Source organism: Thermobia domestica, chromosome 11 (genome assembly GCF_964235325.1).
Source record: "Thermobia domestica chromosome 11, izTheDome1.hap1.1, whole genome shotgun sequence".
NCBI lineage: Eukaryota > Metazoa > Arthropoda > Insecta > Zygentoma > Lepismatidae > Thermobia > Thermobia domestica.
This window is the reverse complement of record NC_137464.1, coordinates 111,530,256-111,556,676: the sequence shown is the minus strand read 5'-3', so window position 1 is coordinate 111,556,676 and position 26,421 is coordinate 111,530,256. Positions and strand designations below refer to the sequence as shown.

General features: G+C 36.6%; 1 protein-coding gene across 5 annotated transcripts in view; it reads right to left on the bottom strand.

Moving 5' to 3' along the window:
• Positions 1 to 2,077: 2,077 nt before the first annotated feature.
• Positions 2,078 to 26,421, bottom strand: part of LOC145664358 (protein similar-like) — a 422,904-nt gene continuing 398,560 nt past the window's right edge. For all 5 annotated transcript variants that reach the window (XM_081730989.1, XM_081730988.1, XM_081730991.1 and 2 more), the window contains exon 13: positions 2,078 to 3,026. In XM_081730989.1, coding sequence (XP_081587115.1) covers positions 2,736 to 3,026 — 291 coding nt within the window. In that variant the 3' untranslated portion in view covers positions 2,078 to 2,735. The remainder of the gene's footprint in view (positions 3,027 to 26,421) is intronic.

The following is a 26,421-nucleotide window of genomic DNA, read 5'->3' as shown; positions in this document are numbered from 1 at the left end:
ATTCTGGTTTCAAACTAATTGATGGTTATATTACCTAAAAGCGTTGACGGAGGAGGGCGAATGGGGGCTATCCATGGCATTTTATTTGAAGATTAATTTTCCAAATGAAGGGTAAGGGGAAAAAACAAGGAATGTCCATGTATGTGGTTTATCGGGTGCTTTGTCCTACCTGTTGGTGACTCTTGGTACTATTTGACTGTATATGCCATGCATACATAGATGTAAAAATGTCCATGTAAAAAGGGGCAAAAGCTGTAACGAACCCTATTCTTTTTACGCAGTTTTCAATATTAAATCGCAGTTTCCTCGACAATGCAGTTTTGTGACATTCCTTCTTTTTTCCCCTTACCCTTCAAATGTGAAATAATTGTTATTTAGACAGCATTGAAGGCGATGTGTAACTTTGGAAATGATGAGATCTGAAACCTAGTACTCACAAGCACTGCTGAGTATATGTAGATCAATCAACATTGAGTTGAACGTATCACTGACGTCGATGGAATTATGTGAAGTCGACTGATACAAGGAAGGTCACAGATATTGATGTAGTTATCCTATAACTAATTACAATAATCTATGTACTACTTATAACTAAAAGGGAAGAGATAAATGAGACATTTGGATTCTGTTATTGTTTTATTTACTTATATATATTTATTTATATATATATATATATTTATTCATATTTAAAATAACTTTCTTAAATTCAAACACCTGCCTTGCAGCTACAATTTCTCTTTTTATCCACAATAAGAAATGAATTTACTTTGATTTAAAATATAATGATGTGTTCTATGTACAAATATTCATCTTTTATTACAAGCAATTAGTCATTGCATCATCCGACTGATATTAACCATCTTTATTTTGATATACAGCTACAATATCCAAGCGATCATCAAAAACAAAACATTTTTTTATTTTTAATTTGTACCTTTTAATAAGGCATGCACAGTATTATCAGTACGAAAATTCATTCCTGTCAGAAAATCTGAATACTCAATCTATTTATAGTTTACAAAAATATACCTATTAACGTATTTACTCATTCCTATCCTACCAAACTAAAGCAGATTAATTGAAAAACAAGTGATATTTCCGTTTGTATTATTATTATTTTCTAGTACGAAGAATCATAAAAACTGATTCCTCTTCGTCGTCGTCGTGATGATGATGATGGTTCAATGGTGTTAATTATTGCATATGCTTTATATAATTACATTAATGTAAATGAATTATTTTTTTACTAGTTTTCTTTTTATAAAAAAAGGAGAAATTATCTACTACGATATTTTCTACAGTCCGCTCTTGATACCTGTCTCAGAGGTTATAAGTCAAACGAATAATCAAAAAAATACATACCTACATACGACACTAATACAAATAAACAAGAAGAAACCTTAACTAGTTTACATAAATGCTAATAACAAATGAATATAACAATGGAAAAGAAAGAAATAAAACAATATTTTCGGATCAACATACCTAAAGTATGTAAAATATGTAGATATGTATATATAAACATATACATAATAAATGTGTGTGTGTACATATATATCTATAAATGGAAACAAATTTCTCTTATTTAACAATATTCAAAGCGACGACATATTGAAATATTAATTTCTTTTCTGAACTGAATAAAGAGCTAAAATTAAAATAAAATACAAATATAGGAAAGAAGAATGAGTGGTTTGCAAAGCAACAGATCTGTACAATATCCATCCTTGAATCATTGCGAGATCAGTCTTACTGTTTTGTTAGAGCTTTCACTCATGAGCATTCTCTCCCCACTATGATTCTTTTTCTTTTCTTTAAATACTTAATTACTGCAAAGCAGGTTTGCACCCATGGCCATAGTTTATATAAATGCTTACACTTCTACACAGACCATTCCTGAGGAACAGCACATAGAACATCGGCAGAGTTTTTATCTTGGAAAACGATATAGTTTCTCAGTGAATCTGTAAAAGACTACTGTCCAGACAATAAAAATTCCACGAAATGTTTCCTGTTAATATATCTTAAGTTTTTACCAATGCCAAGGGCCAGATCTAGTGCAAGAAAAGAAGATTCATTTCTTTTTTGTTAACAGTAAAACAATGTTTGTAATCATTTATGATCTTTAGGTGCTATTCAGAAAAAAAAAAAAATCTATATTTTGAACTAACGTGCTAAATATCTTGTTGAAACATCCGAACAAACAAGATATACTATTTATGTTGTCCAAACAAACAAAAACAATAATAAAACTTTTGTCACCTCAGACAATTTTCTCCTGACACCACTTAACATTTTGAACGTGCCAAGTATGAAGTCACCATTACACAATACACAACAAATGCGCTGAATGCTTTACATAAACTCTGTTGGAAGTGCATATAGCTGATAATAATGTACAAGCTTTTTTTTCTTTTTTTTATTATTTCAACATTTTAACATCTTTCATCTCTCTCATGATTACTGCCGAAGTTACTCAATTTTACGACTGCATGAGCCTGGGAACCTCCGTAAAAAAGATGTAAATCTTTTAGTGTTGTAGAACATAGAAAATAATTGCCACACATTTTTAAAATACGTAAAAGAGTCCATCACCCAAATATAAAACTTTCACACAATTTATAAGTCCCTGCACGATTACATAATGCTTTCAAGTATCAAATGTAATGGCTTTTCTTATATATACACAATACAGGTTTACTCATTTTGCTTAAATGCAGGAGATATACCTTTCGCTATTCCATGAGAACGTCGGACAATTCTAGAGCACTGAGAAGGTCCTGGCCTTGCAACAGACTGCTCATTGAACCTAGTGGTGCGTTCACTTCACAGTCTTGTTGGCTCAAATCCAGAAGAGATGGTATTGCTGTGCTCTCCGGTTCCAGGAGTGAAAAGGAATTCTTACGAATGGAAGATTTCCGTCCCATTATTGATGATGATCCGTCACCTAAACGACTGCTACAAAGAGTCGGGTTTTGATCCAAATCAGGCGGTTTGTTTTTCCCTGGTGTTTTGGAAATGCGATCCTGTTTAGGAAACAAACACTCAAAATTATATTTAAAATCACAAGTACCATATGTATATGAGTAAATATATCAAGAATCGATTTAATTATTAACACCTTACATTAAATTTTAATTAATATTTAAGGTATATGCTGGAGCTTTAATATCAAACCATATCAATGTGTGTTCGTAATAAAAAACATACAATTAAACGTTTAAATTCAGCTGCCCACTTTTTAACAATTGACATGGAAGGAGCAGAGTCCTTGTAAACTTTTGTCAACTTCGGATGAATTTCCGTAGGGGTTAATCCATCCAAAACGAAAAATTTTATGTTTATCCATTTTCACAACTAACACGCAAGACTTCTAACTGCAACGATGCCTACACACAAACTACTTGAGAGAACAAGTTGACACTTGTTATACGAACAACTGAAAAGCGCCCCCAAGCAAGAACAATAAAATTTTGCTGATTGGAGTGCCATCTCTGGGTCAGCCCGAGAACTTTTCACCCCACCCTCGTACATGTTACAACGATCAGGAGGAGATTCTATAAGTAAAAATAAGGACAAAGTGTCATGTGAGAAACGTCGAAAAAGGCATGGTCTGCGAGTGAAAGGCGTCCGAAAATCGCAGCACACAATGTTTAAAGCAGAGTAACAATATAGCAATGTCAGATTAAAAGAAGACAAAGGAAGTAATACCTGACGAATACAATGGTACAGCAATTGAGTCCCAGTTAAAAGTGCTCAAAGCGACTCCCAAAGGACAATATGGACGGCATCCTCTATGGACAATATAGGAAATTGAAAACTACAGTATGTTCCACATAATGTTGAGATCGGAATATACTAAGTACAAAACTGACAATGAAATTTCCCACTATTGCTGGGACGCCGCGCCGTCTCACATTCGAAAATAGGAAAATAACATTGCACAATGTGCTATTGTACACGAGTTACATTGTGATACGAAAAATAAAAGTAACGAAATTGTATTCATGTCCCATTACCGCTGGGACACTGTCATACACACAAAATAAGAAAATAACACTTCAAAGCTCCTGTTGCACACGATGTGCATTGCAGTACGAAGAAAAAATAAAACAATTGTTTCCATGTCCTACTACCGCAGATCACAATTACACACTTAAGAAATAGGAACATAACTCTGGAGCTCCTGTTGCACATGGTATGCATTGCCGCACGAAGAAGAAAATAAAGCAATTTGTTACATGTCCTACTACCACTGGCACATCACCCCAAATGAAATTTAAAAAAAAGAAGAAAAAGAAAAATGCGGAAAAATAGGTGAAAACGTGTTAAAGCTCCGACTATTGCCACATTACTTTGAAAGTACAAAAAATAAAAATGAAACAATGACCACATGTCGTCAGATTGCACAAGAGAGTTCTCCAAATAAAATGGATAATTCTTTAAAAAATTACGACGGACAATGTCGAGAAAATGCTAAGGCAGGTAACATTTCCAGCCACAGCACATAGGGAGGAGATTCCCCTCCGAAGCGTACAATCATTGCATGTGCAGATTGATGGGATGTGGTACGGCAATTTCCAGCATATGTACTAGCATCTGTATAGTTTGTATAGTACACAAACTTTAATATACTCACAGATGTTTTTGAAAGTAATCGCCATTGACTTCAGTACAAAGATGACATCGGCGAAGCACCGATTGTCTGGTACGTGCAGATCCTTCTAGCGTGTCCCTAACTGTATTCCATCAGCAGCAGTTAAACAAGTAAGGAGGTCCTCAGCACTTTCCACAAGGCTTTCATACATTAGCCTTTTACTTTTTTCCCCACACAAAGAAATTTAATAGTGTAAGGTCGGGGGAGCGAGGTGACCACGGACAAGATCTACCCCTCCCAATCCAGCTATCGCCGAAAATATCGCTGAGTACGGCCCTGGTTCCCCAGTAGTAATGCGCGGCGGCGCTATCGTGTTGAAACCAGGTAAGTTGTCTACCTACAGGTGGTACGCATTGTGGTAACAACCGTTAAGTCCCACTACACAAAGTAGTGGTTAAAATTTAAGGTTGGTGAAAAGGGACAAATTTTGACAATAGATGTCACTACCAGTCTTCTTATTTCTCTCATGTATTTTATACATTTCACGAAAATTTACAATTTCTCTTACAAATTTCAACACAAAGACTTCAAATTTTTAGAGAAGGAACTTTATAACCTAACGAAGACAACAATCCGTGCCGATTTTTTATTTAGATCTTTCTTCATTGTTGAAACAGTTATATTGTTAACGGTTTGGATATCAATTTCAACAATCAAGCCATTTCAACCATCAAGCCAATAGAAAATCGGCACGGATTGTTGCCTTCGATAGGTTGAAATTTGTAAGAGAAATCGTGAATTTTCGTGAGAGGTAAAAAATACATGAGAGATATATGAAGACTGTAGTGACATCTATTGGCAAAACTTGTCCCTTTAAACTAACTTTAAGGGCCTATCATGCAATCACCTACTAAGCTACACCACATATTCACTGCGAACGTATGTTGGTGCTGGCGCACTATGATTGGGTATGAATTGTCCATATATATTCCAGACATGGATGTTGCTGCTATTAAACATACCATCCCTGGTGAACATTGCCTTATCCGACTACAAAACTACTTGTGGGACATCTGGAATGCGGGAGTTTGTTGCACTTACCATTGACAGAATTTCATGTGCAGAGGAAAGTCTGAGCAATAAGTAGTGCATCTTCTCCAATTTACATGGATACAAACTCTCCCCCTGAAAAATGTGGAACATATTGGTATTGTGGGTTTGACTCGAACAAGCAATGGCACATGTGCTGCTGTCATGACGGTCATATATCGCATCCAACACGTACACTTCAAATTGAATCGTGCGGGGTCTTCCACAATCCACTTAGAAGGCAGTAGAAAGCCAATCGAGCATCAAGTCTTGAAAAGAGTATTTGCTGGTAGCCGTCATTTGGGAAAATGTTTCTGATACAAATACCTATCCATAAACGAGATGCATATCAGCAAATTTGTAGGTAGAGTACTGTTCTGTTCGAGAACTAACAAACAAAGGGAGGAACTTCACGTCCAAATGACGGATCATCGCTACTTTGATTAGCATCCACGTAATATCACACATCTGACCATGCAGTTGTTGCAAACCAAGACAGAACACTGGCTACGTACTCTACGTGCAATACTCCATGATGCAATTCAACTACACACACACACACAAATCAGACTAAGCTCCAAGATGCGACATGAAGAACAGACTGGACAACCAACAGTCGACTACACTCCCTACGTAGCATACACCAACGATAAGATGTAACAGGTGACCAATCCTAGCACGTCTAGTGGAGCTTCTTGTATTGCTTGGCTGACATTTATCGCGGCGTACTCTGACGGCACTGTCATTTTCGGGTGCATTTCGTACCTGTTCCTATTGCTTTCTTGATTTTCTCGTTTTATCCATTTGGAATGGTGCCTCAGCAGTAGAGGGACATGGATACAATTGTATCACTTTTACTTTCCGTACTACAATGTCACCGGTGTGTAATAGCAGATTTTGCAGCGTTATATTCCTATTTTGCGAGTGTGTGACAGTATTCCAGCAGCTGTGTGAACATTCGTGGTGTGAACATGTGTGAACAGCGAGTTTTTCACTGGCTACATTCCGATCTCAACATTGTGAAAAAGTCTTCAATTTCCTATACTGATAGGGTATCCCCCCCCTTTACTTTCTTTGGGAGTCTCCCTGTGCACTTTGAACTGGACCTCAATTGCTGCACCATTGTACTCGTCAGGTAAGACTTCCTTTGTTTTCTTTAATCCTTCTTGCGTTATTGCGCTTTAAAAACAAACACACACACATTATATATATATGTATATGTATATGTACAAGGGAAGCTCGGAAAGTTTTCCGATTGTCTTATTTCGAACGTGTAATATATTTTAATACAAAATTGAGATATACAAGCGACGCGATAGATTTTCTTGGAACGGCCCCAGCGTAACTTCCGATTTCTACAACCCACGGCGCTGTTATCAGTTGCCAAAAATAGCCGTAGTGCTTAGAACGTCTACGTCATATGAGCAGCGAGGTTTTATTTGTTTGCTATGGTGCAAGGGATACACAGCCGCAGACATCCATAGGGAAAAGGAATCAGTATATGGAATAAATGTTTAGCAGTGCGAAGTGTGCAGTGTTGGTGCAAGAAAATCGAAAGCACACTTCAAAATAATCGGGATGTTGATGATATGGTTTTCCTCCATGCCAACGCAAAACCACACGTAGCAAACAAAACCACCACCAAATTTCACTCTTGCGGGTGGAAGATCATGGAGCACTCTCCTTACAGTCCAGATCTTGTCTCCAGGGATTACCATTATATATTTTATATATATATATATATATATATATATATATATATAGAGAGAGAGAGAGAGAGAGAGAGAGGTTGTTCAGCCTACGTTTGGCCGATTTCGTTCCTTCCCCTCCCGCACAGAATGGACTCACCCGACCTGGCTCGTGGCGTCCTGCAGTGTTATGCACTGGCTTCCTAGGAACGGAGTTTGTTTTCCGCGCGGACGACAATAACGCAAAAAACAGGACTATTGTTGTGAGTGTTGTGATAAATTTGTTTCCAAGTTTGTGGGTTTCCGCTCTGTGACCAAAATGCCGCCCAAACTAAGCCGGTTTTGAGAAGGCTATGTTGCGGCTCTTTATGACGCCCACTTTAGTGTTTCTGTCATTAGAAAACAGCGTAAGAAGAATGGTTGCAACATCAGTTTAAGTGGAATAAAAAATGTTATTAAAAAGTACAAGGGAAATGAAGCTCTACCATTTGGAACACCAACGAAGTTGGCTACGAAGCGGGAATGCACCAAGGCCATCTCCACCATGCAGAGAAGTCTTCACAAAATGGCAATGCAAGAAAATCCGTCAACACAAAGGTGTATGACTAATCGTGTTGACGTGTCTTTGGGGACTGTGAGCCAGACGTTACACCATCAACTCAAGCTGGAAAAAGTCATGAAAGCTTGCGGCCATCCTCTCACGGATGCCCACCAAAAGGAACGAAAATGTAACGCCAGGAAGCTGTACGAACTGCACCTGGCAATACAAAGGTGGATGTACGTCGTAACGCTCGATGAAGCATGGATTTACCTTTCCGACTGCGGCAAACCGAGAGCCATCATGTACCGAGAGAAAGGCGCCAACAACTTCAGAAGGTGGGTCCGTGTCTGTAAAGAATCCTTCTCAAAAGGGTTCATGGTCGTTACTGGCTACTGTTACCGAGATAAATTGAAGATTCGTAGGGTGGCGAAGAACTGAAAAATAAATATGCAGTATTTTCAGGAGCAGATCATGCGGCCGATCTACGAACATGAGATTCCAACAATGTACGGAAATGACGCCAATCTGGTGCGCATTCACATGGACAAGGCATCATCACATATCTCACGATCGTCCCTCGCATTCTACAGGGAGATGGAGGAGGCAAGTGGTATACAGGTGATACCTTTCAATGAGGTACCTGTTAAACCTCCAGATGCAAGTCCTATGGACTATTGTGGATTTGGATGCTGAAGTGGGCTTTGGGAAAGCGGCGTGTGAGAACTGTGGAAGGACTTTGGAAAGCTATGCAAAGGGAATGTGACAATATTCCCCTCCCAGTTCTTCAGAGAAGCCTATTACAGTGGAAATTACGCTGTCGGGCTATTGTTAGGAACCAAGGGAAACACATCGAGCACTTACGGACCTGGCGCCATGGATTCTTCTAAATTTTTAGGTAAGTCGAAACTGGTCAAATGTAGACTGAACAACCTCTGTATATATAATCTTTTTTATTATTACTATTTTGCTTTTTGGATCACAACTTATAAATACAGTATTTCTGCCAGAAATCGAAATGGAACTGTTTTACGTGGATGAGAATAATAATAATGAACAATTTTTGTATATAACAAACATGTATGATAATGAAAAACTAAATAGGAGAAAAGTAATTACAATATTTTTTATTTTTCTTCAGTACACACTTTGTTATCTATAAATTGCCAATTTTCAGTGCTGAATGCGTAATCCTACGAAGAAGGGAAGAATTGCCATTACGCAGCCCACGAAGTGAAGCTACATTTTTTTATTGCTAACACAATAACTTAATTTCACCTAAGTCTTAATTTCCTAACTCATATTGTAGCCAAGTAGTGCCCGAGTCAAGTTTTATTTTTTTTTCTATTAAAAAAAATGTAAACTTAACTCTATTTTTCTTTCACCATTTCAGTGAAAAACAAGAGGATGTTTGAAAGCATGTTCCTGTGCTAATGTTATAAGTATGCAGATGGCATTTATGAACATATTACACCCGATTTCGAAATAACAGGAGGATAGGAAAGGGAGTACTGCTTAAGTCCCGTGATTTCGCTGGAGAAAAGTAAAATGAGATCTTGCATTGGGAAGCCCACTGTGGCGTTTTATTTCCACATGCTATTAAATGTCGAGATGCATATGCTATCTTTATCGTTAATTCTATAGCCAGCTAACCAGCTGCCTCGCTTTAGCCGCTATATTGAGCAGACGTCGCAACATCATAATGTCAGCAGTGCCGTATCATCTTGCTGTTCAACGTACAGCAGTGCTTTCTCGATCGCGTTAATCCGTGATTCTTTCAAGATTTATCATTTCATTGTCATCTTCATCATCCGAACTATCTCGTATGACTAAATTTACAATAGTCTCATCAGACAGTTCAAACTGTTCATTATCACGCATCCCATCACTCACATCTTCATTTGTTTCTGCCTCTGTAACCTGTATTCTGTTTAAGATATGTACTATTTCCACATTTTTTTAAGTTCTTCAGTCTGAGCCATTCTTGTGCTATCATTATTTGACGATATATGTTTCCAGCTTTTCAGGATGGTAATTCTTTCAGATCGTTCCAAGATTCTGCCAGCTAATAAATGGCATCTTTCGGATTAACCACTTTTAGGCTTTCGACAACTGTTTTGTTATTTTCTAGATTTTCCAATAAGTGTTTCAAAAGTTTGCGTCGATAGTTTCGTTTTACAGGTTCAATCAGGGACGTACTTCTGGGAATTAAAAAAAAAAAAAAATCAATTTACCAATTGACAACCATCGGGGTGAATAAAGAGCATTGGCCAAAAATAAGACCGCCCTGTGGGGTAGGTAACTTTCATCAGAAACTTTCTTCTTAACACTTGGCACAAACTCTTCGTGGAACCATGACTTAAAAATTGCTGAATTCATACACCCACTTTTTTGGTGTCTATACTTGACAGGAAGATTTTCCACATTCAGGTTTTCAAAGGGATGAAAACCTCAGGTTTCAGGTTTTTTCCCTATCAGTAAAAGTTCAAGTTTATCATCACGAGATTTGTTTGCACATGCCAAAACAGTCAACTTTTCTTTACTGCCAGGAGCGGATTGTTCTTGCTTTGATGCTAGTCTCTTTCTGAGCAACATTCTAAAATTCAGTCCTGTTTCGTCACAATACGCTGAGTACACAGGCCGTTTTCCTAGATGACATTATCCGATTTATTAACAAAAGAACTCACTCCACCTGAATTAGCTGACAAAATTTCTCCTGCAATGTTGAGTTGTCAAACGCCATATCGCTTTTTCCAACGATCGAACCAGCCTGCGCTTCCGGTGATTTTCTCTTCTTCGTCTTTGCAGCACTTGAAAAAGTCCAAAGCCTTAGCTTGTAACATAGGACCCGAAAGTGAATTACCCTTCTCTTTTATTTTTTGAAACCATAAAAACAATGCTTCTAATGTCTATTCGTAATCACTATCTTTCATTGCCTTTCTTTTCTTCGTGGGTTTTTCATCTCCAGTTACATGTGCACATTGAGTGACTCAGCTCCCAATTTCCTCATTTTTCTTCTCCAGTCATCAACGGTCGCTTTACCAACGTCTAAATCACTTGTCACCTTTTTGATAGTTTCAGCATGATCTAATCGTTTAAAAACAGTTACGAGAACTCGAAATAACACCCACCGGTACCCACACTGCTCTGTTTTCGATAAAATACGTCTCTTTTGACTTTGGCGCGAAAACTGAAACTCAAGAGATGTAAAATTGAAGCTTGTTAGCTTACATGTAGCAACGTCAGGCGGGGGTCGTTATCTTCATGCCAGTTTCACTTTCACTTTGTTGCTGAAACAAATGCTTGCACACTGTTTATTGTTGTAACTAGACTAGTTTTTAAAAGATGTTCTTTTTCTGTTTGTTTGTTTGTCTATGTGGATTAAGCTAGGATAACACGGAATCTCCGTTACACGAAACTCGGATATCGGGCCTCCATTATATATATATATATATATATATATATATATATATGTGTGTGTGTGTGTGTGTGTGTGTGTGTGTGTGTGTGAATGTGTAACTCTGGTTAAAAGTTGAGCTATTCTCATGTGTCTAACGAACATAACAAATACTGAAACAGCAGCATTAAGAAAAAAATATAAACTTAAATATTTAGTTTAACATTCCATGGTACACTTTAAAAAATCCAAGTGATGATAAAAGTTTTTGCTGAAATTGGAAGAAAGGAAAATAAGAAAGGGAAGTTTCCGAGGAAAAGAACGAACATCGGCGTTAGGGACCCTTGCATTAACAGTCAGCACTTTCCCACCGAGCCATCGTACCTCCTGAAAGAAGGAAGTTCATACAGAAATGAGCACTGCACAAAATGATGATCTATTTATTTTATGGGTTAAAGAAGAGGCAACGATTTCAGTGGATATATCTGAAACACAAACATATATCCTAAAACTAGTCTGGAATGTTCTTGCAATTTCAGTAACTTTCATATTTTTATTTTCTACTACACTACTTCGTTATTTTAAATATATATCTTGCAAGCATATAATAAAATGAAATAATACTAAATGAGGAAAATATGCAGTTTACTTCCATATTCTAATAAAAGAATGTAATTATGAATATGTAGTATAAGAGAAGAAATGTTAAGCCTAAAAGCGAGAAGAGAGATAGCAGTTCAGGTAGCTGTACTGAAATTACAAACGAACTGAAATAAAAGAATATTAGAAAGCTGCACATATAGTATATGTTATAGAGTAAGACAATAAAAATAAAAGCAAAGTGCAATAAAGATACCTTAAAGTACTGAAAAAATAATATGAAAACCGAAAAACGTAATGAATGCAAAGTTATCAAGCACGAGAAAAAGATCTCTAAGAAAATGAGTAACCAATTACGTTAAAGCCACGAAAAATGTAACTAAAGTACCGATCTTCGATCATAACGCAATACCAAATAATGATAATAAAATGCAATTAGAAAAAAACGAAACAAAGGCAGGATTAAAATATATGGTCATATGTTTATAGAATAAGAATGTAAATTTTAATATAAGTGCTTTTAATATGAAGGGAGTTATTCTTTTTCTTAGAAAATATGCGTGATGATGATAACAAGAAAGTTTCAACAACTTCAATTACGACATAAATAGTATATACTATATTTAATAAAATATTTTGAAGAAGAGATATTTGGAAATTAATCTAACTCATAAAAGTTTTTTTTTTTTTTTTTTTTTTTTATCCACCTAATTCCAACACTGAAATTTTATTTATTTATGAGGCAATGTTTGGTTAATTTACCAGATTAACTTTTTACGTTTCACTGAAGAAAAATGTTTCTAAATGTGCTACGATTTCTTTCAGATCGATACGCCCAATACAAAATTCTTTTCAGCTTCTTATTATCCACTTGAGATAATTATATAACGCTGTTAACTTCTGTTTCCAAGTTATCCTTATAAAACTACAAAGCGTACCTTTATTTACATTAACCACTAGGCATTAAGAATAATGAAACGCACTTTCAAACAAACTAATTTGCTTTTTATACTTAGCAGAACTTACTTCAACAGCTGTCCACTTTTCATATGTACGTGTAGATTCTGGATCGCGTTAATCAATCGTACACCAAATACTACTTAACAAGTAACGGGCGGTAATAAATGACTAGTTTTTTAAAGTATGTGTTTTACTCATTTTTTGAAAAACAGTAGGTTCAGTAGGTTAAGTTATTGTCTAGCAACTGTGAACAACAACTGTGAATAAGCACAGAAGAGAAATGCAAACACAAGGTTTATTATTATTATTATTATTATTATTATTATTATTATTATTATTATTATTTCCCTTAAAAGTCAATATTCCACTGGAAAGACTGAAAATGTCAAAAGCAGTCCTTAAAGTCTTCTACTAAAGTCGTCCTTCGGTAGACTAAAACTTCGTAACGATCTTTGTATATCCTAAATAGAACAATGTCATGCTCCTTTTATGGCCAACTTTAATGAATCGAACAGAACAGACGCTCAAGAACTTGTATTTTCGTAAGAAAATGTATATACGGTTCAAAACAAATCTTTAACGTCCCACCATTATGCTTGTTAGGCTAAGGGAGACGGATGATTATAGTAAGTGATGATGGAAGAATTGGTGGAATGAGAATATGGAAGGAAACGGGAGTACCCAGAGAAAATCCACGGACACGATGCTGTCCACCACAAACTCATTTAGCCGCGGATCGAACCATGGACCTCACGCACAAGAGGTATGCGCTCTACCACTGAGCTACCGTGAACCCTTACACTTCAAAAGAACATGTTACACATACGATACGCTTCAATTCGTGTTGGCCACGGGTTCAAAGTGTAACATTACCGTTCAGCAACAGCAAGAGATGGCATTACTGTTAATCGATGCGATGAGATACAATCAGCTGAAAGTGTAGCGATTGCACCAATACAGCTGTCATTCGAGGGGCGAAAAAATATTTTGAATTTTATTGAAGTTCGAGAATGTCTGAACACCAACGACAATAGAGGCAGGAATGGTACTGAACCTCCAACACGGTTAAGCATTGTTTGCTTGTGCGATAAGTTTGAAAGGAACAGTGATGGATATGCTTAAGATAAGATCAGGTCAGCCTCGCACAGTTAGAAGTGAAGCGTCGTCTGTTTGGGTGTTACAAGCATTCACACATTCACTACGGGAATCAACAAACAATGTTCTCCTGAAACAGGAATCAACAGGACATGCGTAGGTGGTATTTTGCACAGAGTGAAGTGGAAAGCTTACATTTCACAGCTGTTACACACATTGAATGATGACGACCTAGACAGAAGAACAGTGTGACTGTTATGTTATGAGGCACACCACTTTACGGTTATGCAAGTATTTAGAAGTATTACAAATTGTAGATGTCAAAGAAATACACACCGTACAATTAATATCCAAATGGGGTTTGGATGACTCACAGCAATCACAATTTAAGCAGAAATTTCTGAACATGAGTGATAATGATGCCAATATTTTCAGAGCTCCTTGTATCTATAAAACTAATTGCTAATGTAAATGAAAAGAAAAACATGGCAAAACCTAATTTTCTTTCTTCACCAGACTATGCAGACTAATCCGTATTCACTTTGTACATGAAGCTTCACGTATTACAAACGACGAAATGACGAAACATTAAGGACCAAATAAACATGCCGAACAAAACATAAGTACCAACAACGGATGGTGGAATAAAGACTAAACACGCTGTGCTACTGACAATGGTTGACGGAAAAGTCTTCAATGCTGCAAGAACATCATCATCATTGAGGTGTTTCATCTGTGGACTCAAATCAGAAATAAATTAGATAACGAGTTTTCTAGAGGTTTCTCAATTTTGCATACACACCTACGACTCTCTGAATCAGTACTTCACTTATCATACAAAATGCTAATTCAGAAGTGGCAGGGAAGAAGTGAAGAAGAATAAAAGATTTGTAGGAGACACTACGAAGTACACACAAAGGAAGTTCAAAGACTAGCTGGGACTGCATGTTGATATTTCGAAACAAGGCTTTGAAAACACAAATGATGGGAATACAGCTATACCCTTCTATTCAAATCCAGGAATTGCTTCACCGATCACTGAAGAAGAGGTAGAATTGATTACAAGGTTGAAAGTAATAATGGAAGCCATAACAAATGGGTATCCCATGGATCAAAAGAAGTTTCAAACATATGTTGATGAAACAGCAAGACTATGTGGACCTTTACATTTGATACTCTATGACTCCAACAATGCAAAATGTTTCGATTCATGGGGCAACTGTAATTATGCAAACGATCGTACCTGTTGGCCATCTATCAGAAGAAGTTGTAGAGGCTTATACCGTACAAAGTATTTCAGAAAGTTCAATACAGAAATTTGCAACAGAGATGTTCTGAATAGGCATTTTTTACGCAGTGACCCTTTTATGAACTGTTCTAGACAAGAGTCACGGAAAAAGAGCAAGTTATATAGTAGCGAAAACCTGAAACAACTTCTTCCAGAAATGTCTTATGGTGGTCCTTCTGAAAAAAACTAAGACAGTATTGAATAAGATTATGATCAGAACTCAGAAGAATCAGATTGAAACCGTTAATCTACTAAAGACAATGGAAAACTAGCATATCTATACTATATACTGTAGTGACTCGTATACATTGATTTATATAAATAATTAAAATTTTATACGTAATAAAATTAATCACATTTAATTAAACATTATTTATACATGAAGTAAGTCAGAACTCAACAGCTATGGTTTTAACTTTAAAACAGATGAAAAATACTTTTGGCCAGGTTTTTGCCACAAATACTCCAGTGTGACAGGTTTTTTTTTTTTCTTTAAAGATCGTTTAATTTCTCTATTTTCGATGTCCAAGATTCTTCTCACAGTAGACGACATTCTGGCAGAAGTCAAGCAACACCCACATGTAAGAGTCATGACATCTTCAACGACCTAAATATTTATCACCAAACAATGCTAAACCATTTGGACGAAGCTGGATATAAAAATATTCTTAACTCCTTGGTTATATGCAATCCACCCTTGTTGATTATCTGGTTGCTCTATATTTTAGGACAAGATTTTTTCATCATCAGGTGTTGCAGACACAATTTGACTTTTTCTAGTTATTCAAATATTTTATAAGTAAGAACCTTCGTTAGGAATATCCTATTCGATTAGTGAAAACTGCATCGAAATATGACCAACAGTTCTTGATACAATCGCGAACATATATACGAGGGTTGTTACAAAGTCCTAAGCCTACCTATGAACGAAGCAGCAGAGAGTTTATGGATAGTGTTACTTTTCAACATAGTCCCCTGACCAGTCAACACATTTTACCCATCGATGTTCAAGTGTATTATGGCCGCTGGTAAAAATGATTTGTCGAGGGCGTATAAAATTTCATCTACAGCATGCATGACGTTATCATCAGTGTCAAAATGAGTACCTTCCAAATTCTTTTTGAGCTTTGGAAAGAGATGAAAGTCAGAAGTTGCCAAATCAGGTAAATAAGGCGGATAGGGACCAATCCGTAGCCGCAATCGTGAATTGCTGCCATTGCGATGACACTTGTGGCTGCTAGGGGGCATTGTTCTGATGGAGAAACATCTGCTGTCAGTTTTCCACGACGCTTCTGCCAAATAATTCTTGCTTACGCTTACAATTTATGTAACAGCCCTCGTACATATACACAGAGAGGTCAATTTGAGTATTTCTTAAGTCAGTCAATAATAATAATAACAACAACAATAATAAAATGTTTCAAGAATTTCCATTCTTGGTGTAGTTGACTTACTAATTAATTTTATTTTTTTAAATGCTCTATGTTTCTATATATATGAAGACGCGAGATTGAATATTTCCTCCCATTAGGAAGTTCAATTTCAATCATCAGCACTTATTTTTTTACTTATTAAGTTTTATTTGGTGTAGATCGATGCAACTTGCCAAAAAGTTTAAACGTACAAATGAAATTAGAAAAAATAATGAAATATATTCTACTAAATATAATAGTATTGTTTTTAAAATTATACCACCTACTGCTTCACTGCTTTTTACTTCCCTTTCAACAAAAAATTGAAAAAAAGAGCTGCATATTTATAAAATTCGGCTGAGAATCAACTAGTTGATGATAAATAATTACCTAATTCTACTCCTACCTATCTGGTACTAGTGTTGCCATTTTTGTCCTTTGTGTGGTGCAAGCAAAATAATGTATGAAGTTTTCCCTAAATACTTTAATATAAAAAAGTATTATTAAATATAATCATTACAATTACATTATGTACACTAAATTTTTCTGTTACTGCTTACTAAGACACACATGGTGAAAAAAATATATATTAATACAGTATTAAGTCACTAGAATGTAATTTATATATTTGCAAACAAAACATACAGCGATATTTCACTAGAGTTCAACAATTATTTTCCATTTATTTTACGGGGTTCACAAGAATGGATTTATTCAATATTCTACCTTTTAAAATATCACCTAAAGCATAATGAAAAGAAAATAATTACATGTTTTTCATTAAACAAACCTGCAGATTCCAGCAAGAAGTAAAGAATTTTGGTCCCATTAATTATTATACCATTCATTAACTTACTAATTAATTCATTAATTGCATCATTACTTATGAAATTCATTTAACGCTTGGATCTGAAATATTCGAAACGAAACAAACTATGGAAAACCTACTAGAAAAGTAATAAAGCTGCTGGAATGTTCATATTCTCTCACATTATGACTATCTGATGTGAGTACATACATTCTTGTGCAAGTAGGTTTTCAATATTTCCTATCGTTTCGTAAAATATTTTATGTAACCACGATGTTAAACATATTTTATATATATATATTCATTCCTCTGATTCCACGATATAACAACAAATTGTCTTTATTATATTTTTAAGCGGGGAGGGGTAACTGTTAATTAAGTACACGGAAATATATTGTTGATCCCAACTAGATCAAACTGATCCTGCGAGACGATTATAACGATTACTAGGTTTAGTAATCTTTTAAGGGCTATTTTCTTTTCTTCTTTCTTGTGTGATTCTTTGTTAGAGATGGTGTTTTAACGAGGTACGCTAGATACTATTGGACCTGATAAATGAGAAATGATTGATCGAATCCAGTGTTTGTGCAGGTAACCAAGAAAGTTCTGTCGCTTTTTGTGGAGGTCTGTGTTCCATTAGCCCTCACACCAGGAGTTAAATGCGAATGGAGATAAGGCGAAGCTCAGTTGTTGGTGTGGGCATATCCAACATACTATCTGGTTGTGGAGCTCAGTTATACCGTGAACTTGCGTAAGGACAGAGTGAACATGGGACCTCCACGGAACGTCATAAGGGTGTGTATGCTGTACGAGTTCAAACTGGAGTCAAACACCGCTGCTTCGGAGCGGAGGTTATGCCAGATCTTTGGTGAGGATGTCGTGACTACGCCGACAGTGCAGCAGTGGTATAACAAGTTTAAGGTTGGTGACGAATCACCCGAAGATGCACCACGTGCCGGAAGACATGTACAAAATGAAAATCTTCAGGCAGCAATTGAGGCGAACAGTGGCCAGACATGTGAGGAACTGAGACTGCAATTCAGTGTGAGTGGAGAAACCATTCGGCAGCACCTCCAACTTGAGAGGCACTACAAGTGAGGTCGATGGGTCCCACATGATTTGACTCCGGGACAGAAGGCAACACGAGCAGACACACACGTTTCTTTGCTGTCTCGTCTGAGGAAGGAGACATTTCTGGAAAGATGTTGGCATGTGATGAGAAGTGGGTCCTGTACAAAGTTCCACTGCGCCGTCGTCATTGGTTAGCATCCCATGAACCGGTTCCAAAACAAACGAAAGCAGCATTGCACCAGAAGAAGGTTCTCCTGTATGTTTGGTGGACTTCTTCTGGCATCGTGCATCGGGAACTGCTACCAGCTGGTCAGAGCATCAATGCAACTGTGTACCGTCAGCAGTTGAGCCGTATTCAAGAAAAACTCAAAACTCTGGAGCCAGCACTTTTGAATCGCAAAAGGGCCCTCCTGTTAAAGGACAACGCTAAACCCTACGTGGATAGGATAGCCCGGGATACCATTCTACGCCTTGGATGGGAAACACTTTTGCATCCGCCATACTTCTCGGGACACTGCACCGTCCGATTATCACCTATTCCGTTCCTTGAACAATCAACTTAGAGAACGGAAGTTTAAATCCCTAGTAGATGTGCAAAATGCACTTGATACCTTCTCCGCTCCACGGCCCACCACGTTCTCCCGCGATGGAATCCATAGCCTTCCAGAACGTTGGCAGAAGGTCGTCGATGCTGATGGGGACTATTTATGATCTTCCAGGCACGTAGATGACATATCGATGTTCGGAGGTGGTGGGTGAAAAAGCGACAGAACTGCCTTGGTTGCCTTTATGATTCTATTTGGCCCAAATATTACTTTGTCATCTTTAACAAAAAGAATTACGAAAATAGCACTGGGCAACAAAATATTTAACATCACGATAGTTCACATTGAAACTGAAGAGACAAGACTAAACGAGAGACGAAGATTATCTTTTTGCTTTGTAATTTTGTATATTAATCATTATCCTGTACATTTAATTGAATACCGGTTCGAAAAGAAATAATACTCCTCAGGACGTACATGAATGTACGATGTGTGTCTTGTAACAATGTTGACAGATTCTGAGTTAAATAAGATCATCAGCATTAATCATATCCACAGAAGAAATGATTCGTGGTACTTATAAAATTTGTACTCAACACCCAGTTGTTACAGTAATTTGATTCATAAGTTTCATCAAATGATAAGGCATGAATGATATCGACTTGCGTTTAGAATTACTTATTTCATAACGAGAAGCAATGTTAGAATTATACACTTATTTTTAAATCAGAGATTCCTGAAATACACACGAATATAATTCTCTATAAACATATTGATTTTCTTGCTCCAACTTCTTGAAACACCCTTTCAAGACCTAGGCAATAAATTTTATTCTTATGTATTTCCATTTTACGCATCAGTATCTTCAAAATCTTCGTATCGGATTTTTTGGTCCTACCAGTAAAGTCTTGTTCCAGTAAAATAAGTTTAACATTCATTAAAAGAATGAAGTAGAACATATTTACATTCAGAATTAACATGAATTCCACAATATATACTATATAGAAGTATAAAAATCCTTATCTACCTCTACGTAAAGTAATCTTCAGTACGTGAAAATTTAAGGAAGCTTTGGTTTCAACTGTAAGGACTATAAGACCCTGCTTATTAATTGCATTATAAATGCTTACTTCTAGTTAGCATTTGTTCTAGTTAGATACCAACATTCGGCTTTCTCTTATTTCTCACTGTCTACTAACAGATGTACAAAATAACAATCGAGAGTGACTTATCAGAATTAAAAATTAACTACCAGCATTGTTTAAAACTGTACGAAATTGTAAAACAATATTTACTGATGGATGCTACAGGACGGATATTTAATATTTAAGAAAAAAATACTTACTTTATAAGCAATTATAACACAGACTGTTATAAGGCATCTCTCGCCTCATCCTCGGCGTGCTCAACGTGCGACGTGTTATTATTTTTTTTTTTTATGGAAAATCTCATAACTTGAATAAAACAACTTTTCAAATTAAAATAAACGAATATTCATTTTATACTTCCAAATCGGTGGAAGGCAACGGGAAACCACCACTCTATTTTCCCTAGTTTGCTGGCAGCAAAAAAGAGAACATATGAACAATGGTCTTTCGCAGGTCAAAATGTAGTTCCGGAGGTAAAATATCCCCCCATTCGGATCTCCGGAAGGGGGATGGCTTGGGAAGGACTATTGGACGAGAAAGTAATAATGGGGGGAAGACAAACAAAGAAAGAAAGACAAGGAAGAGCAAAAGGTTTAAGATAGGGACATGGAACGTACGTACTATGTTACAGGGAGGAAAATTAGAAAATCTTAAAGAAGAAATGAAACAAAATAATTTAGATTTGGTAGGCGTTTGTGAAGTTAGATGGGAAGGTAATGGGGTACTGAACAGCGAAGGATATAGAATGTTTTACTCAGGTAATGAAAAGGGCGGTCATAATGGCGTAGGAATAATTCTTGGAAAGCGCTTAAAGGAGAAGGTAGTGAAAGTAGAATTTATTGATGATAGAGTTATGATGTTAAGACTCAAAGGGAAAACGAAGGATCTAGTGGTGATACAGACATATGCACCGACGACTTCGCATGCAAATGAAGAAGTAGAGGAAAATTATGAGAAAATACAAGAAATTATAGATAGGGAGAAGAAGGGTGCATGTATAATTCTAATGGGAGATTTCAATGCAGTTGTGGGAGAAAAACTGGAAGGTAGTATCGTAGGCAAATATGGTTTAGGCGAAAGAAATGAAAGGGGAGAGGGACTGGTGAATTTCTGTAGACAGAATTCACTAGTAATTGGGAACACTTGGTTCAATCAGCACAAGAGAAGAAGATATACATGGAAATCACCAATAGACGGCGGAAGATATCAGATAGACTATGTTATGATTCAGGACAGGTATCGGAATAGCTTAAAGAACGCGAAGACCCTTCCCGGGGCTGATATTTTCTCTGATCATAATCTTGTGCTGGCCGAAGTAGATATTCAACTGAAAAATGTAGGCAGAAGAAATGTAGGTAACAAAGTGTTGAATACTGAAAAGTTGAAAAACGAGGAAATAAGAAATCTTTTCGCTGAAAAATTCGAAGAAAAATGTTCAAACGAGGAAAGGATAGGCGCAGGTAGTAACGCACGGTGGGAACATATTAAACGTTGCTTACAGCAGGCTGCAGAAGAAACAGTAGGTTACCGCGAACACAAAACTGCTAAGAAACCATGGGTTACAGAGCAGATGTTGCAGAAAATGAGGGAGAGGAAGATGTGGAAACAGGTTGATACAGAAGAGGGCAGAAAGATGTACAGAAAGTTAAATAATGAATTACGAAGAGAAACAGACAGAGCGAGGGAAGAGTTTTACAAAAGAAAATGCGAGGACATAGAAGAATTAGAAAGAGTTGGGAAATATGAGGAAATGTACAAGGAGGTGAAATCTATGGAATTTCGGAGGAAACAATGGAGTATTATGATGGCAGTAGAAAATAAGAATGGGAAGGTAGTTAACGAGAGAAATGAGGTCATAGGAAGGTGGAAAGAATACGTTGAAGACTTATATGAGAGTAGGGATAGACCGTGTAGCCTAAATGTTGAAGTAGGCGAATGTGGAAAATGAAGTAGGCGAGGATGATAAAGGATTTAGTATTCTTCGGGATGAGTTCGAAAAGGCTATATCCGAGATTAGGAATGGAAAGGCAACAGGAATAGATAACATATCAATCGAATTCATCAAAAATATAGGAGACAAGGGAAAGAAAGAATTGTGGCGACTATGCAATGAAATATATGAAACAGGAGAATGGCCAAGAGACTTTCTGAAAACGATCATGATACCGATGGCTAAGAAATCGAACCCAAAGAGATGTGAGGATTATAGAACTATTAGTCTCATATCTCATGCAGCTAAAATTCTGCTCCGAATACTGAACAGGTTATATGGAAGAACAAATAAAGATGTTGAGGAAGAGCAGTTCGGGTTCAGAAGAGGTAAGGGCACAAGAGATGCTATTGGATTATTAAGGGTGATCGGTGAAAGATTTATAGAAAAAGGTAAAGAGATGTATGTTGTATTTATTGATCTAGAAAAGGCTTTTGACCGCGTGAATTGGGAATTGTTGTTGGGAGTTCTAACAAAGATAGGGTTGGAATGGAAAGATAGAAGACTCATAAGAAACTTATACATGAACCAACAAGTAAGTGTTAGGATAGGGGAAGAACTGACGGAAGAGAGTGCAATTGGAAGGGGAGTTCGACAAGGATGCTGCCTCTCGCCAACACTATTTAATGTCTATCTAAAAGAGATAGTGAAAAAGAGCCTACATGATGATGATGGCATTTCGGTAGGAGGTAGAATGATTAGATGTATATGATTTGCAGACGATATGGCGCTTGTTGCAGAATCTGAAAAGAAAATCAATAAAATGTTAGAAAAAATTAGAAAGGGCTTTGAAGAATATGGGATGAAAATAAATGTTAGAAAGACAAAAGCCATGGTGATTGGAACGAAGGGGTCTGTGTCAAATATAAAAGTAGGAGGGGAGAAAATAGAACAAGTGAATAGTTTTCGATACCTGGGTAGTATTCTTAGTAATGACATGAAATGCGAAAGTGAAATAAAAGCAAGGATAGGAATGGCGAAAGAAGCCTTTAAAAGAAAGAAAAGTCTGTTTTGTGGGACCTTGAACAAAGAGTTGAGAAAAAGACTCGTAAAATGCTTCGTGTGGAGTGTTGTACTGTATGGGGCGGAAACGTGGACATTACGTAAAGGTGATGAAAATCGACTTGAAGCCTTCGAAATGTGGGTGTGGAGAAGAATGGAAAGAATTAGTTGGGTCGAGCGGAAAACGAATGAGAGTGTGTTAGAAATGGTGGGTGAGATAAGAACACTTTTAGATATTATTAGGAAGAGGAAGAGAAACTGGTTGGGACATTGCCTAAGAAGAGATTGTATTATGAGGGACGTCCTAGAGGGTATGGTGGCGGGAAAGAGAGGGAGGGAGCGAAGGAGACTACAATTAATGGATGATATTAAAACAGAAAGATCATACGCGAAGACGAAAAGGTTAGCGGAGGACCGTGGAGCATGGAAGCTTCTCAGCTGCGGCAAGTGACCTGCCAATAAAGGCAGAATACCTATGATGATGATGATGACTTCCAAATCATGATAATCAAAATTGTTAACACGGTTCCTATTTAAAAAAACCCGAAGTCGAAAATTGGCGATAGGGATAGCTGTCATTTATTTTGTTTTGATGACATTTATTTTGTCATTTCAGATCAGTAAGTATTGGCAAAGAATCATGGAAGGACTGACGCAATTGGTGCAAGAGCATAGTAAGCGTCGTTTATTTGGTGAATGGTGTCTACATCTGTTGGAAACTGACCCACTCCTCATCGAAAAAATTTGTATAGGGACGAAAGCTAATCTCAGGTTAAATGGTTATATCAACAAGCACAATTACCGTATATGGAGTAAGACCAATCCTCAGGAAATTCACGAGGCTCCATTGCATCCTCAAAAATACACTGTGTTGGTTACATACTGAAGGCATCGTCGGTCCTTATTTCTTTAAAAATGAGGCCGAAGCATATATTACGTCAATGGTGATCGTTACAGATCAATGAACAAGCCTATTTGTTTCCAAATTTGCATGACATCAAACTGTAACAGTTTTGGTTTCAACATGGTGATACCTCATACTGATATCGAAATAATCGATTTGTTGAAAGAACAATTTAGCGACAAACTTATTTCACAGCATAGTTCAGCTGAATTGGCCTCCAAGATCATGTGTCCTAACGCCAGTGGTCTATTTTCTTTGGGGATATGTAAAATCTTTGGTTTATGCTGATCAACCAGCAACAATACACGTTTTTGAAGCCAAAGTAACTTGTGTTATTAACGAAATATGTCCCCAATTACTTGAAAAGGTGGTCCAAAATTGGACTGATCGAATCCGGTTCATCAAAGCTAATCGCGATGGATATACACCTGAAATAATTTTCAAAAATTAAAATGTCCGAAATTTATTTTTCAAATAAAATAAAGATTGGTTTCAAACTTAATTTTTTGTGTGTTAACATCTTGCTCATCATAACTTGGAAATGTGGAATAAACTTACACTGATTTTCATTTTTAACTGGTATTTTATTCGAGTTATGAGATTTTCCAGAACAAAAATCCAATCATGTTACACGTTTACCAGCGTATCCGAAGAAGTAACACCGAAGAAGAGGCAAGAGAAGGTTTCAAACAATATTTGTTATGCTTATTTTACAAGAATATTTAAAAAAATTTTTAAACACACTTTAAAATTGCAACACACAGCTCACAAAAAGTAGGTTTACAGGCTTAAATTAATGAAAGGATATTGTTATTAGTAATATTAATACTATTACAATGTATTATTCACTAAACTGTTATCTAAAAGTACGGAACAGGCAAGTAAGCACAGTGCTCAAAAACTTATAAGAAGCGACTTCTCTACTGCAAAAAATAATCTGTTTATAAGGCAAAAATCATTCAAAAGGAACATCTACTGAGCTGCGAGTTGCATCGTCAGAAAAATGCTGGTACAGATATTCAACTGATCTCGAACTTTATGAGCAAGCTGATAGTCAAGTAACTTTCAAATAATTGATGTAAGCTATAACCACATATGAGTCCCACGGGGTTATATTGTTAGCATATGCAACTTTGGTGCAGGAGATCTGGTTTCCATTCCCGGTGAGAGCTCCGGTGAGAGCTCATGTAATTAAATTGCAGGTCCACGTCTCATACAACCTCATTGGAGAAAGGGGTTTACTCAAAAACCGACACGCCTACAATGCACACATACTCCAGATTAGAACACAGTATTCACCATTGGAGCTCGCTTGTTACTATATGGTTAGCGTTTTCGCCTTCTGGGTGGGACATCCGAATTCAATTTCTGGTGGAAGCTTACGTGGTTCGGCTCTCACACTAAGCTCTAGGTCCACGTTTTATATAGCTTCGGTGCTAAAAAGGGACGCAAAACTTGTATGTTAAGGAATATACAGAGTGTGTAAGGATAAAAACAAGTAAAAATACATCTATTCTTAACTGTAAAATCTCCTTAATACAGAATACGATAATTATACATAGGATGAATCTGATAGCTTTCTAGGCTTCTTCTTGTTCTTATATTGTTTGGAATCAGAGTTGCCAGTAATTGAATCATTGGCATGCCCATCTTTCGAAGAAAAAGAAAGAAAGAAAAAAAAAAATAATAAAAACCCTGAGTATAACTGAGATTCAGTTTTTGACTAATCAGGGTGTCTACTAAAATTCCAAAATGAAATTTCGTAACCTTTCCTTTCCCAAACCATAAATTTAGTACTTTCAAGAGTGAATTTAGGAGTGAATTGGGCCAAATTTTCATGCATGCGATAGAAGCGTGCTTTGTTTGCGATTTTGTAGCGTCTAAAGCCGATCATTGACATTTTTGATAGTGAATTTTGACGTTTTATAGAACAAAATTTTCCAATCTATACTTATATTTGTACAGATAAAAAAAAATCGTGACCCAAAAGCTAAATTTCGTGACTTTTTCTTGACTTTCATGACCGTTTTCTGATTTCATAACTTTCGTGACCGATAGACACCCTGCTAATTGTTCCCTGTCTAGATTCACACGCGGATTCTTAACTTTATAAAACGTACTTCCCTCGCCATTCTTTCAATATTAGTGTTATTTAAAATTTCAAGTCGAAGAATCAATAAGTACTTTAGGGGGCAAAGTGACTTCAGATATCGAGAATGATTAACTGGCTTAAACAGTTCAAGAATTGGTTAAGATAAGTGATTACATTAAGTCACATAAAGTTTAACT